General features: G+C 34.9%; 1 protein-coding gene across 6 annotated transcripts; it reads right to left on the bottom strand.

Annotated features, from left to right (window-relative positions):
• Positions 1–1,020: 1,020 nt before the first annotated feature.
• On the bottom strand, positions 1,021–12,680 carry LOC585915 (ankyrin repeat domain-containing protein 10). 6 transcript variants are annotated; one of them, XM_030981212.1, is made up of 6 exons: positions 12,321–12,680; positions 11,008–11,160; positions 9,620–9,711; positions 8,926–9,128; positions 5,810–6,251; positions 4,490–4,595 (listed from the first exon to the last, which is right to left on the bottom strand). In XM_030981212.1, exons 1-5 carry the CDS (start codon positions 12,516–12,518, stop codon positions 5,827–5,829), a joined length of 1,071 nt encoding a protein of 356 aa, XP_030837072.1. In that variant the 5' UTR covers positions 12,519–12,680; the 3' UTR covers positions 4,490–4,595; positions 5,810–5,826. The 6 variants fall into 6 exon arrangements, with proteins under 6 accessions (XP_790813.3, XP_011670060.2, XP_030837071.1 ...); XM_785720.4 differs by lacking the exon at positions 5,810–6,251 and having other exon boundaries at positions 1,021–4,595; XM_011671758.2 differs by lacking the exon at positions 5,810–6,251 and having other exon boundaries at positions 4,446–4,595; positions 8,922–9,128.
• Positions 12,681–16,393: the final 3,713 nt, after the last annotated feature.

The raw sequence follows: 16,393 nt of genomic DNA, 5'->3' as shown, positions 1-16,393 counted from the left end.
TGCATATTAATAATCTCTGCAAAACTGCAAACAATTGTCAAGAAATACTGGTATGATTTACAGGCTAAACTCGGTTAATCCTCAAAACAGTTTACTAATCTCGAATGGAACTTTAATTCTGCCCTCTAACAATCATGGTGTGCTTGCTTGGGCAAATCTCTCAAAAAGTAGTTTAATAAACTATTTTTATTTCAAAAGAGAGTAATACATATATGACATAAGTTGTAATGTTATAACTTTCATGCTCATACGTACAAGTGTTCTTTTTTTTGTGATCTTCGAATTTTAAAGAATATGCAGGGTTTTTTTTTTCAGGCGTGCTTTTGTTTTCTTTAGCCAAAATCTTCAAAGAAAAATGATTAGTCATAATAATATTATGCCAGGCTTCTGCATTCCACCTACATTACATCGTGCAAGGACAAATTAAACTCTTAACAATGACTGGACCAAAGTTAACTCTTAACATTGACTGGACCAAAGTTCTGGAACTCTCTACTCTCAAGCATTACTCGCGCTGTCAGTATAAGTTTGTCTTTAGACGTAAACTGAAGTCATACCTATCAAGTAATTATTTTGTTGATTCATTAAATTATGCTCTAAGATATTAAATCTATTCTAAATTCATTAGAGAACTGCAAACTTTTCTCTTCCTTTTATTTTCCTCACCTGTAGTCAGCTCTTTGTATTCTTGTTTTGTGTAATTGTATCCCCCTTCTCTCTTTTATTTCGATATTATGACTCTTCTTGCCCCCTTTGTACATCGCCTCTTAGTTTCCCTTTTTCCACTTTTTCTGTTATATAGGCCTTGTCTGCTCCCACCCCCTTCTCTCTCTCTCTCTCTCTCTCCCTCTCTCTCTCTGCCTCCATTCCCTTCTCTCCCTCTCTTATAAAGATAAAGATTATGAAAAGAATCAGCACGATAACCAACAAATTGGGCTGGTGATACGCCTCAACTTGGGTCAAAAGATGCTAATCATGTATGCACTAATAGAAACAAAGAAAACCACAAGACACTGCTCATAACAGTGCAAAATCAATCCGTTCAGCATTTAATTCATAATGAATATTCATACAATTCAGTATATTTCTTCATTTCTCACCAAAAAATATGTTTTTAACTTTGTTTCATATACATTAAAGGTAACGTGTACAAAAGGCTAACTTTGGTGTGTGACATAAAACATCAAATCAGATCCAAACAAGTTGGTGAAACTTAGGATATTTTAAAAACAAGTGTGTACCACATAATACATACAATTAAAATGTTCTTAATAATGTGATTAGCCCATCAAATACATTACAACAAAAATACAAACTCTTTGTAAACAAAAGTGCACCTGTTGTTACGTGTGAACAATCGAAATGTGCAATCTTTTTAAGTATTGCATGAAAAAAATGAATTATAAAATTGAGATTGCAGAGATTAATATAAATAATAATAATAATAATAATAATAATAATAATAATAATAATAATAATAATATCAGGATGAAAAAGGACAGAAATTTACAAATATTTTGCCAAAATGTTCAATCTCCACCATTTAATTTATGACATTAAATCTTGGAAACTTGAATCAAGATGTTTAAAAGTCCAAATGTCAGTGTCAGTATGACATTAAAACTAGCTATTCCCCATGATATGAATTGTACATCTACCTGGAATCTGTTTTAGCTGGGTGTAATCAACATAATATCATTTTACAGCATATGAAAGAAGCTGACAGACTAAATATAAAAATGATTGTTTGACAAAGAGTAAGTTTGAGAGGCAAGAAACTTGAAGACAATAACTTTTCAAAATTTCATAATAAAACCTTATCCTTTAGCCAAATAATATACTCCATCATTAGATCGGTATGTCAAATTGATTGAAAAATATATAATGAAGATCATGTTGCCATAATAATGTTTAAAAATTGCATAGCAAGGCAAATGAGATTAAATAGAGATATTGCATTTTAGATTGTCTCAGTTTATCAGTTAGTAAAATTGATCATGAAAGTAGAAAGCTGGTATGCATTGCAACTGTAAATGATTGTCTTTCTAAACCATATGCAAGGTATTGGTTTTACCATCTCAGTGATATGTGAAAGTTTAGGGTATAACAAATGGTAATCTTTTCGTTTAACGCCCTTATTACTTCATATAAAATATGCATGATAAGTAATACCGTAATAAGCAGTCATATACTAGCTCATACAAATCCATAATTACAAACAAAAGTGTAAATATCTGCACATATTATAGAGACCCTTGTCTCCTCATATCCTTTCAAATGCATAGTAATGTAATATCATGAAATAAACTGGTATCTGGGCACTACTTCATGAACATGTTATCAACAACTGCCACAGATCTATGAAACATCTACTCGTAGCCAATCAAATGTAAGGGTTTCACTAGCTTATGAGAAAATAGGAATTATTGGATCTTGTTATGGATCCAAAATGTTATGAAACAGGGCTCAGATCCAATCAAACTAAAGTATATACAAAGAATATGTGCCAGTGATATACAGATAAAAGGCAAATACTGCAGCATGGAATGTATTTATTAATGGCACTCATATACGGGGCAAGTGGGACTCTTAAAATGATTCATGAATACCAAAGCTACATTAGGGTAAACTACGTGTCGTCTTGCTGAAAACCATAGAGGATTAAATGACAAAACAGTTCAGTATTGCATACTTTATATAGAATTAATTTGATTAGACCTACAAATGTTCCTACAGTATCTACTGCTTCCATTTTCATCTTCCAGTCTCTATGGGCTAGTCTTGGTACTATGCTCAACTGAAAAAAATAATGTATATCGGTCATGTTTAAGTATAAGACAAATTAAACAATCAGTTACAGGTATTAGCAAATCTGAATAGAATGCTTGAAGTAAAAATTAAAAAATTAAAAAAATGATTGCATAAAAAAGGTTTACTTTTAAATACTTATTTATATGTACAAGTATGTGATCACAGTACAGGCTTTGGTAATGATCAAATGTATGCATCGTTGATTAGAGATGACAATTCATTTCAATTAATTACACAGTATAATCTGAAGACTAGTCTAGCTAGTTTAACTCAATACACACAGAAATAACACAGCAAGCACCAGAAAGTAAACTTTCTTTAGTTCAGCAATAATACTGCCCATGCAAAATAACATTATCGTATGTACACACTACATATTATTGAGAAACAGTTGAACAGGACAAATGTTCGTATGAAATACAAGGTGGTATAACATCCTCAGCAGCTTTAACTAGTCAATAAGTTAAAGGAAAATAAAACCACATGAATGTCATGTACACTACAAAACAATCCAGGCCTATATAAATAAATCAACACAGTACAGCACACACTACAAAACAGGTATTATATTTATCAAAAAATATAACAAAATATAAAAAAATAAAAAATAAAAAACAGGTATTATATCAAATATAATACAGCAATGTAATAAGGAACACTGGTATTAACACAACAAAACTCCAGCACACATCACTGTGGAGCTTAACAATCAGAGATACACCAAACAGTTTTATTATAGGAAAGGAGTGTTTTAACTCTACTTTAGGAGAACCATATTTTTAAGGGTCGTGTAAGACTGCAGTTTTGTCTTCAAGAAAATCTTTGTCCCTTAATCAACAACAGTCAATATTTTCTATACCAATATCCTTCTACTCTTGCATGAAAGCTCATATATATATTCCCAACAAAACTGCTGCAAAATCCCTGATTTTCAGTATGAAAATGAAATATTACTAAGAAATAAAATATGTATATCCTTAAAACTTGTTATCAAATCTACTCAATTCAGTACCAAAAGCTTCTATTGGGTAAAAAATTATACAACAAATCAACATTGTTACCGATATTAACACTGAGCTTAAAATGGCTTTCTTGACAAAATTTCAACACAAGGGCTTCCCCACATAATTGTGTGATAAAATAATGACAACCTCTGCAGTACATCCATATTCTAAGACCCTATTCTAAATTTAGTCATGACGAATAACAGAAATAGAAAGGGTCTGTGTTATTATTGCAGAAAAGAATCATGTCAAAATGCTTTTCAGATTATTCCTATTTACTCCATTTTAGAGTACCGATAATTGATATTTGTGTTCACATTCCTCAATAAGCATGTCCACACAGTGGAGAATCATAGCTATACATAGCCTCTAACGTGGTATCATACCCTACACTCTGTTCTACCATTTCATTGTGCTCCATCGCACCATTTGACATCGTGTGAACAGAGCTTCCATCAGACTTGAAAGCATGTGTATTATAGGCATTCTTTCCTGAGGCTTGATTGGCACTGTACCCATTGCTACATTCTCTGGATTCCTCAGTGATCATGTCTATACAGCTGTGTTCATCATCCATTGATTGTAAAGGCCTCCTAGAAGACACAGGTTGGCAGCTGGGCATCACATTATCATAGTCCTTTCTAGATCCATTCATGGTATCATAACAAGAGGTGATACCATTCATATTGTTTTGTCTTTCATGTCCTGCAATGGTATTGCATGTTCCCGTACCAAGGCTTGCTAAAGGGCTACACACAAGGGATGACCGTGATGCATGCTCTGTACAAATAAAACCACAAGACAAGGAAAACAAACCACAAACCAAATCAAAACAAATGAAAGAATGTGCACATCATGAGAATTACAAAATAATCAACCAACAAATATAAACAAGAAAAGGGTAATATGCTGCAATACAGAATACATGTAAACTTAGTATAAATGTCATACACTGTATATAAACAAATCAATTCCAAATTATTGTTCACAATTATAGTGAAAGCTAACGAACATTCCATTATTTTGAGAAAAGTTTGTACAAATTCAAGGGGTGGTATTTTGAGAATAATATTATCTCAGTGAAATATAGCGAGATGAAATACCTTTAAAATGTCTCTTAGATTGGAATTCTGAGAATCATTTTAGCAAAATTTAAATGCCCATTAGTGATGCAACAACCAATAAGAAGTGTTGCCACTTCACTCTCATCATGTTCAGCCAATACAATCCTTTTCTGTCAGTCTCTTGGGCATGAGCACTTAAATGCAGTATTTTTACATTTTTGAGAAGAAAAAAAAAATCTAAATTGTTTCAGAACCTCACATTGATAGTACCCCACTACATTTAGGAACATTAATGATAAGCAAAAAGGATGGTAAAAATAGAGCTACATGTACATGTACTAGTGCATCACCAACATTCTATACACACGGTGACAAATATATTCCTTCCAAGACACAAGATAACCACTTGACACTTGATTGGAATAGTAAACATCCATGCACAATACCATACCAAAACTGACGATGTACTAATAAAACAATTCAACTAACCAATTCCTCAAGGAACAATTTAAGCATTCACACAGCCATTGAACATGTCATTACAAAACATTGAACATACCGGTAATTATAAACACACTGATTACATCTCAAGCTGGTCTACTATGTTTGAAAAGAAGAACATATTATTATCTTTTCTAGGGGCGGTATTCTGAAAAGCTCACTAATCATTCAATGAGCACTAAATTAGCAAGTTGATAATCTGAAAGGTCACGTAAGTCCTCATTGGCAGGAGGAGTATTGCAGTCTCTCTTTATACATTGGCAACTATTTGTGAGAAATATCCTAATCATGGGTGATTTACTCTCACTCTCTCTCTCTCTCGCTCTGTCAAACTAGTTCATATTTATCTTCTTCTTTTCAGTTAAATATTTCAGGATTTGTGTAGAGGAGAATACTTCACTTGATAAATACAAACTAAACTCCATTCACCTTAAAAGAAGCGATTGCTAGAGGTAGTGTCCACTCAAAGCCCTACACTTAGGAACCGGTGTTGGTACATAGCATTCCATCCAATAGTCCCTGGTACTGCAATCTGGTTGAGTTGGAACAGCTGAGTAATTTCCACAAGATTTCGCAGGAAGCTGATTCTCTGCAAAACCAAGTCTGTTTTGATCTATAGCATCTTCACTGCAAGACATGTTCCTTGTAGTTACATCTGATGAACTTGCTATCATAGAATGAGAACCTTGTAACCTGCATGATGACATGTTTGATCCCTCTCCTGTTGCTATGTGAGGCTTACTATAATAACCGTTCTTATGATGTTGTACTGTTGATGATCCCACTCCTGACACATCACTGCTCATCATCTGGTCTTGATGTCTCATAGAATCCATGGTCCCAGGATATAATTCTCCTTTGAGAGTATAATCTAGGATTACAACCAAATATTCAACAACTAAAGAACTATCCATTACAAAGTGGTCCACAAACAAAATTCAAACATGCACAACTGGAATGTAGAAGGAGTATGAACTAATGTACATGTATGTGAAACACAAGTCCCTTGTCACCAGGCTCCAGTCTGCTTGCAGGGCTCTATAGAATTCTTAGATGCACTCTGTTGCAATCTGAGCCTCATGTTGAAGCATTTACAAACACATTTTATGACTAATATTTCATAAATAATATTAGTTGAGAAAGAACATTTGATCTGTCGCTGATTTTCATACATGTACAATCAAAATTCAAATTTAAAACTGATTTTTAAGCCTGTACAATAACATTCAAACCTTCACTGATACATGTTGAAACGCCCTTGAGGACCACCCTACATTATAAACTTACACATGTTGCTATGTATGGATTAACCCTTGCATGTATGCACAAATAATGCATTCAATTAACACATGAATTAATGCATGAATTTACATATATCTTTTATGTAATGCAAATCAAAAACACACCAACCCCACAGCAAATATTCAAGCATTATAACGTGTTTGACAACAAATCACATTCTATGTTCATGCTCAAAGATTAATGTCCACATCAAACAACACCTTTGGTATAATAAATATTCATAATATAGTTTGTAGTCCTACATATTAAAAACATACAGCAGATATATTGCACACAAGTTTAAATGTACATACATGTAATCAGCCTTTCTACTGAAGGACAGGGAATGTGTTAAATTGATGAAGACTAAATCTGTATGAGGACCAGTTGTTACAAGACCATGGAAAATGCAACATATGGCAGAGCATTACAATAACGTTTTTTGTTTCACCTTTTCATTTTTGATATGCCTTCATGGTTAAGAAAACTGCATACTCTACAGGCAATACAATCATACAGTACATATCTTTCAACTCGAGAATGAGTGCTCTTACAAATCTGGAGGTTTCCTTCAAATAAACACTCAAAGCATGCAATGAGCTTGTTAAGTGAATACACTAGCCTACATCTATGGCAGCATGATGTCATTATCTTTCACTAATTCACAACAGCAAAATAAATACATAGCTTTAACATGTGCTCCTTCAAACGAGTTTAACAATATACAATTTAAGGAGAAGTCTGAGCAAATTCCATCTCAATAAATATATCAAACTCTTAGATGCACAAATAAAGCATCTTTTGAAAATATAAATAAATAAATGTTCAATATCTTATCACATTTTTCTAAAAAATGAGAATGGCACAAATTCATGGGTAAGCTGCTCCTTTTCCTTCTACACTGATGCAATCAAAATTAAGTCACACACATTTGGTTTCCTTATAATAATAATGATAATAATTAGAAGAAGACGAAGAGGAAGAAGAAGAGGAAGAAGAAGAGGAAGAAGAAGAGGAAGAAGAAGAGGAAGAAGAAGAGGAAGAAGAAGAGGAAGAAGAAAAGAAAGAAGAAGAGGAAGGAGAAGAAGGAAGAGGAAGGAGAAGAAGGAGGAGGAGGAGAGGAAGAAGGAGAAGAGGAAGAAGAAGAGAAAGAAGAAGAGGATGGAGAAGAAGAAAGAAGAATAGGAGGCGGAGGAGGAGTAGGATCTATCCTTGTGTATAGTGCAGCTACTATAGAGTCCAAGTATATTCCAAATATACTCCAAGTGCATCTCACAATTCATCAAGTTATTTCCTTGCCATACATGATGCTCTTGTGCCCAGATCCAGGGCATGTTATCATTGTCATCCAAGTTACTTGTTATCAGTGTAAAGAATGCATTCTCTTTAGGTGATGATGTGTAGATGAACATTAGTACGATCCTGCTCATTGTCATATACAGAATGGTTGAAACTTCCAACGATCTTCTTTTGGCATTCGTTTTGGCAGGACAGCCACTGAGGGCAGCAGAGCTTTATCTTGAGTCACCTCCGCACATGATGCAAACTTGAGCATATCTTCAGCTTCCATGTCTTCTTCCTTTAATGTTTTGATAGGATGAGTTTCATCGTTGGGTTGGGCTAGATCAAGGTCCGATTGGTCATTAGCTGATATTAGATCATACTGGTGTGTAGTAGGATCATGCTGTATCTGGGCCACTGTGTTCCATCGTTGATGAGTAGAAATAAGGGAGGAGCAAGTTTGAGCCTAAAACTCATTCAAATTTTTAAAAATTGTAGATCTCCCATAACACTTAAAGTCTTAAACATAATGCTTTCTAACACTTTTCCTTACCCGCGTTCTTTCTTAACTAAAGTTGAAGAAACAAAATCAATATTCATTTTTTTATAAGAAAATGTTAGTGAAAAGCTAATTGCCCTAGCAGAAAGCAGACCACTACTACAAGCAATAAAATTTCACTGAACTGTTAGCACTAAGCAATGTAGGGTTAGTTAGAAAGAAATCTTTCAATATTATTTTTGGTGTAATGGACTTAAACGAATGTCAGTGATTGTTTTGAATTTGGCATAATTTGACATTTGGTGAATCACTTGGCAAAACAAATCAATACAAAACATAAGGAAACCTCAATGTACTGTATAACCTTCCAGCAAAAATTATGGTGTAGATAAAAAGAGTTTCGGCTCTTTGTAATGAAGACATTTGTGTCAATAAAATAAAAATTCTTGTAGCTTAGATAAACATCTAAAATATATATACCTACCACTTTCCACCTTTAATCTCTTAGCTGAATCCATGTCTAACAGAGCTTCCTCACCAGTTTGCATCCTCTTACGTCGTCCATTCATACAGGTCATGTGATTGGTCAGGTGACTATCACCACCAGCTTTGAAGTACTCTATACACTGACGTTGGTGATTCTGAACAGCTAGGTCAATCACTGTGCTTCCTATACTACTTTGAAGACTTCATAAATAAGAGAAAGAAAGAAAGAATAGCACCATCCATCATCTAATTATGATCTTTGGACTGCATTGAGTTGAATAATTATCATCTACTGGTAAGCAACACTTTACATCAAAAACACCCATGTACATGTATCATCCATTAATTAAATTGAGTGGAAAATTCATTCACGATTGCATGAAAACAGCTGAATATTGACTAATCATTGAATAATCATTTAAATTGGTTAAAAAGCATTATTTGTTCTTTTCTCTTTCAGAAATACATTATACAATTTACGGACATGAACATGTATTTGGCACATGACTACAAGGAGTACTTGTTTGTGATTGCACAACAATACTGATTTGTTGGACAAAAAACAAATTATTAGAAAAGCATTCAATACAATGACAGGAGTCTTGCAATCAAGCCTCCACATATGATCTAAATCAGCTCATGAAAATCACTAAACCAGATAAGAATAGAGATCAGAAGAACAATGAAGTTACCTTAAGTCAGCACCATGTTGGTTGAGGATATGAAGACATTCCACACTGCCGCATCGTACAGCCTTGTGAGCTGCTGTCTCTCCCATGTGATCCTAAACAATCAAAACAAAAACTTTCTTCCTCACTCTCTAGTAATCTCTACTTTGAAATAAAGTCCCTTTACAGTCATACAATCCTTTTAAAAAACAATTATTGCTCCAAACTATTTCCTTTTTAATTGGGGGTCCAAATTGTAATTTTTAAATGGAAATCCAACCTTGATTGATGTTTGATTGATTTGATTTGATTTATTCGTCCACAGTGTGGAAATATGCTTCCCACCAGCATTACCATAATACAATACAATGACACCAAACTACTCTAGAGGAAAGCAGAAAAATCAGAGATGTAGACTGGTGAGACTTTAAATGAAATCTGGCAAAAGAGCAATTTTTAAGAAATTTATGATTTTGTTCTACTTAACAAACGGTTATTCACGACTACAGGTGTATGTCACAAAACTCACAATCCATGACCAACTGTTTACCTTATTTGTCTGCATTCATACAAATGAACTCATTACAAGAGTTGGAATGCCCTTTAAGGTCTGTGTACAGTAGACCATGTCTAAATTCTACAATGTGGGGGATCTGGAGATGAATTCTGAGTGTCTTTGTGTCCTGCACATGTTACTTGTTGGTGTAAATCCTTGATGTATCACATACCTGTACAGTGTACACAATGTACATGTACCGGTAGTTCTGTACATGAAGGTAGTAGGTATACAGTACTGAATAGGCACTCGTTCTTAATTTATATCAACATTATTTGTGTCAAGAGAGCAATGTGAACCTTAAAGTTTCTTAAGGTATCAATGCTTAATTATTGGGTTGTTGGACATTTATATCACTGATAGCTTTTAGGTAATGGGTTATTTTCTTCAACATTTGACTATTAAATTGGGTATAACTAGTATAATTGAACAACTTTAGAATACCCATCATAATATTTTTCCAGATATCCACTCAATGACCAGCCCTTCATCAATGAAGCTACAGCCACAGACTTATTAAAGTTTCCTAACCCTGACCCTGAACTTATGCACCAATCGTCTGCATACATAAACCGCATTGGTGAGGATTTCTTAAGTTAAGCCCAAGAATTTTAATTCAAAGCTAGAAATTGTTATTGAGAATCCTTTCTTCTTTTTTTCCATAAACAAACTTCAATATTAATGCAGTTCACGATTAACTGATTCAATTCTAATCCAACTCTTCTTGATATTTCTTTCAATATAACCCACTTAAAAATAAAAATGAAAGTAGAGTCTATAAAAGATAGAAAAAAAAATCTGTTTCCACTGGTTGCCATAATTAGTTACATTAGTTTTGTTGAGAAGGGAATATTACCTGTGCATTAATCGAGATACCATTCTTAGAGAGCCAGGCCAGGCATGCTGTTTGTCCTTCTAAGGCAGCAACATGAGCTAGAGTAAGACCAGTTCCATGGGTAGCAATATCACATGGTAGACCAGCTTTCACCAACATCTCTAAACACTCAACCTAAAAGTAAATTAACAAATAAGAAGGTGTGTTGAATTGAAAAAAGTCTTCATTTTACATTTTAGCATCCCGCATCATCAAAGTTTCAACACATTAAGCATGATAGTCTATGACAGCTTATGTTAGCTTTTAAACCATCCTTTTTTTTAAATGTAAACAAGATCATTAAAACCCTATCATCTGTGTCATTAAAAAAAAACTTATTTCTGTTTTCACTTGTTCCTGATGATAATAATGATGCTATTTAAATTACAAAATCGCTTACGAGAGTTCGTTATTTAGCTTCCGCCGTAAATTCAAATACATGATAAGGCGTGGCGCATGCCAAAATGCCGGATTTCGCTCTGCCCATTTATTTTGAGGCTGAGCTGACTTTAAATAATAAAATATATAGACTAGCTGGTCTATAACTGTAGTTTAGCGGGGCTGTCAACTTTGGGGAACTGCTTCGAAGGAGATCGTATGCAACTTTTTGTTTTGGCTCAACAGGGAAGGGGAGGGTATTGAGTAAGTAAATGAGAAGAAAAATTGAAGTGCTCACTACCCCACCCCCCCCCCCCACCCCCCACCCTTCTGTTGAGCAAAACAAATCCATACGATACGACTACGACTACGAGTACGCTGGTTTATACTGTACGTCTGGCAGGAGATTTTTTCATAAGCCGGGAGATTGCAGGAGAGCGAGAGGATCAGATCATCAAAGGAAGGGCGTGGTGGCGGGAGTCTCCCGCTGGTGACGTGACGTGAGACTCCCTCCAAATGCGGGGGGGTTGACAGCCCTGACTGGCCTGTATTCACCTATTCACCTGTATTCACCTGTCTTTTCGGGCTCCTTATCTGTTAGTAAGCCTGAGTTTAGTTTAGTGTAGAACATGCACAGAGTTTGCTGAATTTAGTGAACTCCTTGTTCTGAGCTCTACTATCGTAAAGTGAGTAGACTAGACTAGATCTAGATCTAACTTTAGGTCTATCAAATTGGCAAATGCAAAAACAAGTGTTTTGGGGGGATGCATGTGGATTGAACCAACTGTAGTGACAAAACATTCAGAGGTGAGCGATTTTGTAACGTAAATCGCACCTCAACGAATTATCATCAGAAACACATGAAAGGTAAGCAAATCACTATCACTCCGGTAGGTCTAGCTAGAGTCTATATCTACCTTTCCATTGTGAGCTGCCCAATGAGCCGGTGTCCAACCGAAGAGTGGGTCTTGTGCAGAAGCATCGCACACGGACACCACAGCCTCACCTAGCAGGCCCGCCAATGTGCATAGATCCCCATCTCGACAAGCACGGTGAAGAGGAAATGATTCCAGAAGATCTTCAGCACCACTCAGTTCTGTAAATTCCGTCTCCATTATTAATTGTCGGTAAAATCAAACAAATTGAGAAGAAACTACTGTATGAAGGAAGACCTTTTTTTTTTAAGTTTAAGACTTCAGAAGGCACCCAGAGGATGTTATTTTTTAGTTTTCCTTTGTTGCTATAAAATTGTAAATAAATATCGGTCGCGCCAGAATGAATGCATAACGCAGATGGCGCTAAACATAATTTGGCGCTGTGTGTATCTCATCTCCCTGATTTTATATATGATTTTATATATAATTTGAAATAAGATGGTACGATGGGGGGAAAATGCCACAATGGGATTGCCATAATTTAATTAATTTTGGGAATCAAGGTTTATCCTAATAAATAAAAACTCAGGTGATCTTAGTCAAATTTACCCGATTATCATTTAATGCAAGCCAACAACAACGACAAAAATTAGGATGGAAATTCCTACAATCCAGACGTAATTGATTGATTGATTGATTGATTTTAATTAAGCCTCCAACATACAACAATTTAAAAGAATAACAGATCAATATTAAGTCAGCTTGATGGTCTACAAATCTGGCATAGTATGGCTCCTTCAATTATTTAGAGGAAGCCTTCAAGACTATTGTGATTTATCATACTGTCTAAGATCTCAAGGAAAGGCATTGCTATACCAAGACCTAGGAGTGAGTGTTAATGCCGAAGAATATTTGTTACACCGAGGGTAACGTCAAAAGAATGACATACCTTTAGATATTGGTCTGTGACCGTCTGTCAAATGATTTCTTGTGTTTTCTAGGTTTCTTTATTTTTACGAATATAAGTTGAATATTGATGTGTGTTTTTGTTATTGCAATTAAGTTCAATTTTATTTAGTTTTTCGGACCCCACGAAAAATCAATTTTGTCATATATTAAAAAGCTGAGTGGGCTTTACAGCCCGTATATAGGCCTAGTCTTTGATTATATATTATATATATATTTCTTCTTTTTTTCATATTGGTTTTTTATTTTGTGATTGGGACAATAATAATATCATACCATACTATACCAACAATAACAACCCAAGTATAAGACCAGTAATATGAGTAGTAATAGTAGTATAGTAGTAGTATAGGAGTAGTCAGTAGTATACTGTATAGTAATATTTGTTTGTTTGTTTTTATTTTCGAAAAAGAAAGTAAGTAAATGTGTTACGTATAGACAAACGGTTGGATAGCGGCCCATTTCAGGACCATTTTCAAAACGGTCCTGTTCTTCCATGGGGTTCAAAAGCAAAAAATCATACTGATTTACTTACAATAATTTTAATCATAATGATTTACCAATGCACTATCCCCCTTATCGACCCCCCTCGCCTCACCACCCCTCCCACCACCCTCTCAGTACCGCCAACCCCTCCCGCTACCCCTCCCAAGCCCTCCATATTACATAGGGGGTGTAGAGGCCACCGATATCACCGACATGAAACTAGCCATCAATTTATACCGACAAATATATATATATATATATATTAATTCCAATATGCCAATGTGTACAAAATGTTTACAAATTCCACCCTATAAACCCGGGGCCCGGGGGCACCTCGGGCACATACAATGATGTGCTCAGATCACTTTTCTTCACCCCTCCTCTCCACCTTTTAATCAAATTCTACCGAGAAAAAAAATCCATAATATCTTATTGCCATGTCAACCATGAATGGACGACCAATCCATGGTTGCGTTTATCTAGCAAATTTTTGGCTAGAATCAGGTTTCTCAAACGTCTTTCAGGCAAATTTAGAAGTTGATAAACGCAAAGCCTTTTTCAAACGTCTTTAGATATGGGCATATCTAAAGACGCAAAAAGGTGCGTTTTGAATGTGACATACAGCCAGAATCACGTTTCTGAGAGATCGATAAACGCAAAGCTGTTTTGAACCTCACATACAAATAGGACCCCCAGGTGTTGTGTACAAGCATGTGTGTGAAGATGACCTCCGATAAACTGTCTGCTTCCCGGGTCAAAACAGCTGGGCAGACACAAGGCCTTTATTTTGAATACTGAAGGGACGATAAACGCGACATCCCGCAAATCACGATCGTATAATAGTGGGGTTCGATAGTGGGGTTTGATAGTGGGGTACGATATGTACATATCTAGTGGCAAGCCTTGATAAACGCGCCCTATGTCAGTCAAATTTCATTATTACATGTGCCATTTCAGTCAACAATAAATTGTGGGTAATTTACGGTGTAAAAAGGGATTTTGACCCACTTTTTTCCTTTTTTCATAACCTTTTGTGACTTTGACCTTTCAGGATCTCTCAAAGTCGACCAAATGATATCGGATGCAAGAGAATAATCATGACCGGGTTTTTCACATTTCGTTCTTGCAGTAAATCCCTTTACTCCTAAGCCTTCTTAACAGAAACTTAAATTACATTATATACGGTACATCAAGTCTGGTAACCAAATCATATCAGACTCCACCCAGACCCCTTTTATGGGCATTTACCATGTCTATATGATTAGCTATGCTTGCATGTATGCATACGACATATATCTACCATTCCTTTGATATGCATTCCGATGCTTTTTGTTTCCAGTATCGCCATTAATTATCATTTTAATAATTCAATCTTTAAAGACATAACATTTATCTATTTTCTTTCTTTTTCTCTTTCTCTCTCTTTTTTTATAAAAATATACGTCGTCTAAAAAAAAGTTTAGGAGGGGCTTCGAGCACCCCCCCCCCCCAAATCAAGCCCCTTCATTCCGTGCACCCTGTATGATAAGAGCATGAAGAGAATGAAATACACTTCCTAAAACAACTTACTCATTTAAAGATCTCCGATTAAAAATATACTCTAAGCTTAACAATTTAGTACCGGACTTTTAAAACCTACATGTACGACGATGACAAATTTAAACTAATGATGTCCAATGACGAAACCGACATAAAGTTAAATAACCCAATAGTGATACTTGGAATAAGCGAAATGTACGACAAACTAATAGACCTAATGAAAAAAAAAATACACATAAAATCACCCCCCCCCCCCCTCCGGTTTAAAAATATTTAAAAACTATATCAAGTTCAAGTCTTGTTTGTTTGACCTCCAATCATACTACTCATGAATTTGGTTTCTGTTAGGCCTATATTAAGATATAGAGATACTATCATATACGAAATTAGAAGATCATTGATTATTTTGTTGATGTTGTAGTTGTGAGCTTTTTTTCATATGCAAATTAATTATTACCATATTATTAATCTCGCTGTAATTTAGTTTTGTAAAAAGCATTATTTATTGTCATCCCATGTTCACTGTTTCCCAAGTGGTTGGATTTTTCCCCCTTTCTTTTATTCTTTCTTTTCATGTGGTGATTGTGACAGTGTGAATTGTTCTTGACAGATGATTCTGTTGTTTTCTCGGGGTTTATCGATCATACTTTATTGATCAATGAAACTTCGGGATAATATGAACAATATCTATCGGGATCGGGTCGTATTGTCGGGGTCATCTTGTGGGGAGAGTTTGGTAAGGAAGAAGAAAAACAGGGAAGAAAGAAAAAAAATGTTCTAACTTTGTGACCTGAAAAAGACCGTGGTCGTACTTCATTTTGGGGGCCGTTTTTATTTTATTTTTAATGTAATTTGACACTTGTACTAAATTTTCGTTAAGTATATTCATATACTATATCCTTGATAATTATCGCCCGTTAACAGAATATCAAAAATTACGCCACACGCTTGTACCCTAACCAGCAAAACTGAATGCGAATCTTAATTTGAACACATACATACATAATACATATGTTTGTATACTATTATATTGTTTATTTTTCCTTTCCTTTCTTTTTGTTGTTGAAAAAAGGGGGAAAAGTTGTAGAAAGTATTAAGAGTAATTTTGATATATTGTCATCTGT

Source organism: Strongylocentrotus purpuratus, unplaced genomic scaffold (assembly GCF_000002235.5).
Source record: "Strongylocentrotus purpuratus isolate Spur 01 unplaced genomic scaffold, Spur_5.0 spur5_scaffold_11, whole genome shotgun sequence".
Classification (NCBI taxonomy): domain Eukaryota; kingdom Metazoa; phylum Echinodermata; class Echinoidea; order Camarodonta; family Strongylocentrotidae; genus Strongylocentrotus; species Strongylocentrotus purpuratus.
The sequence above is the reverse complement of the archived record's forward strand: the minus strand, read 5'-3'. Positions and strand labels throughout refer to the sequence as shown.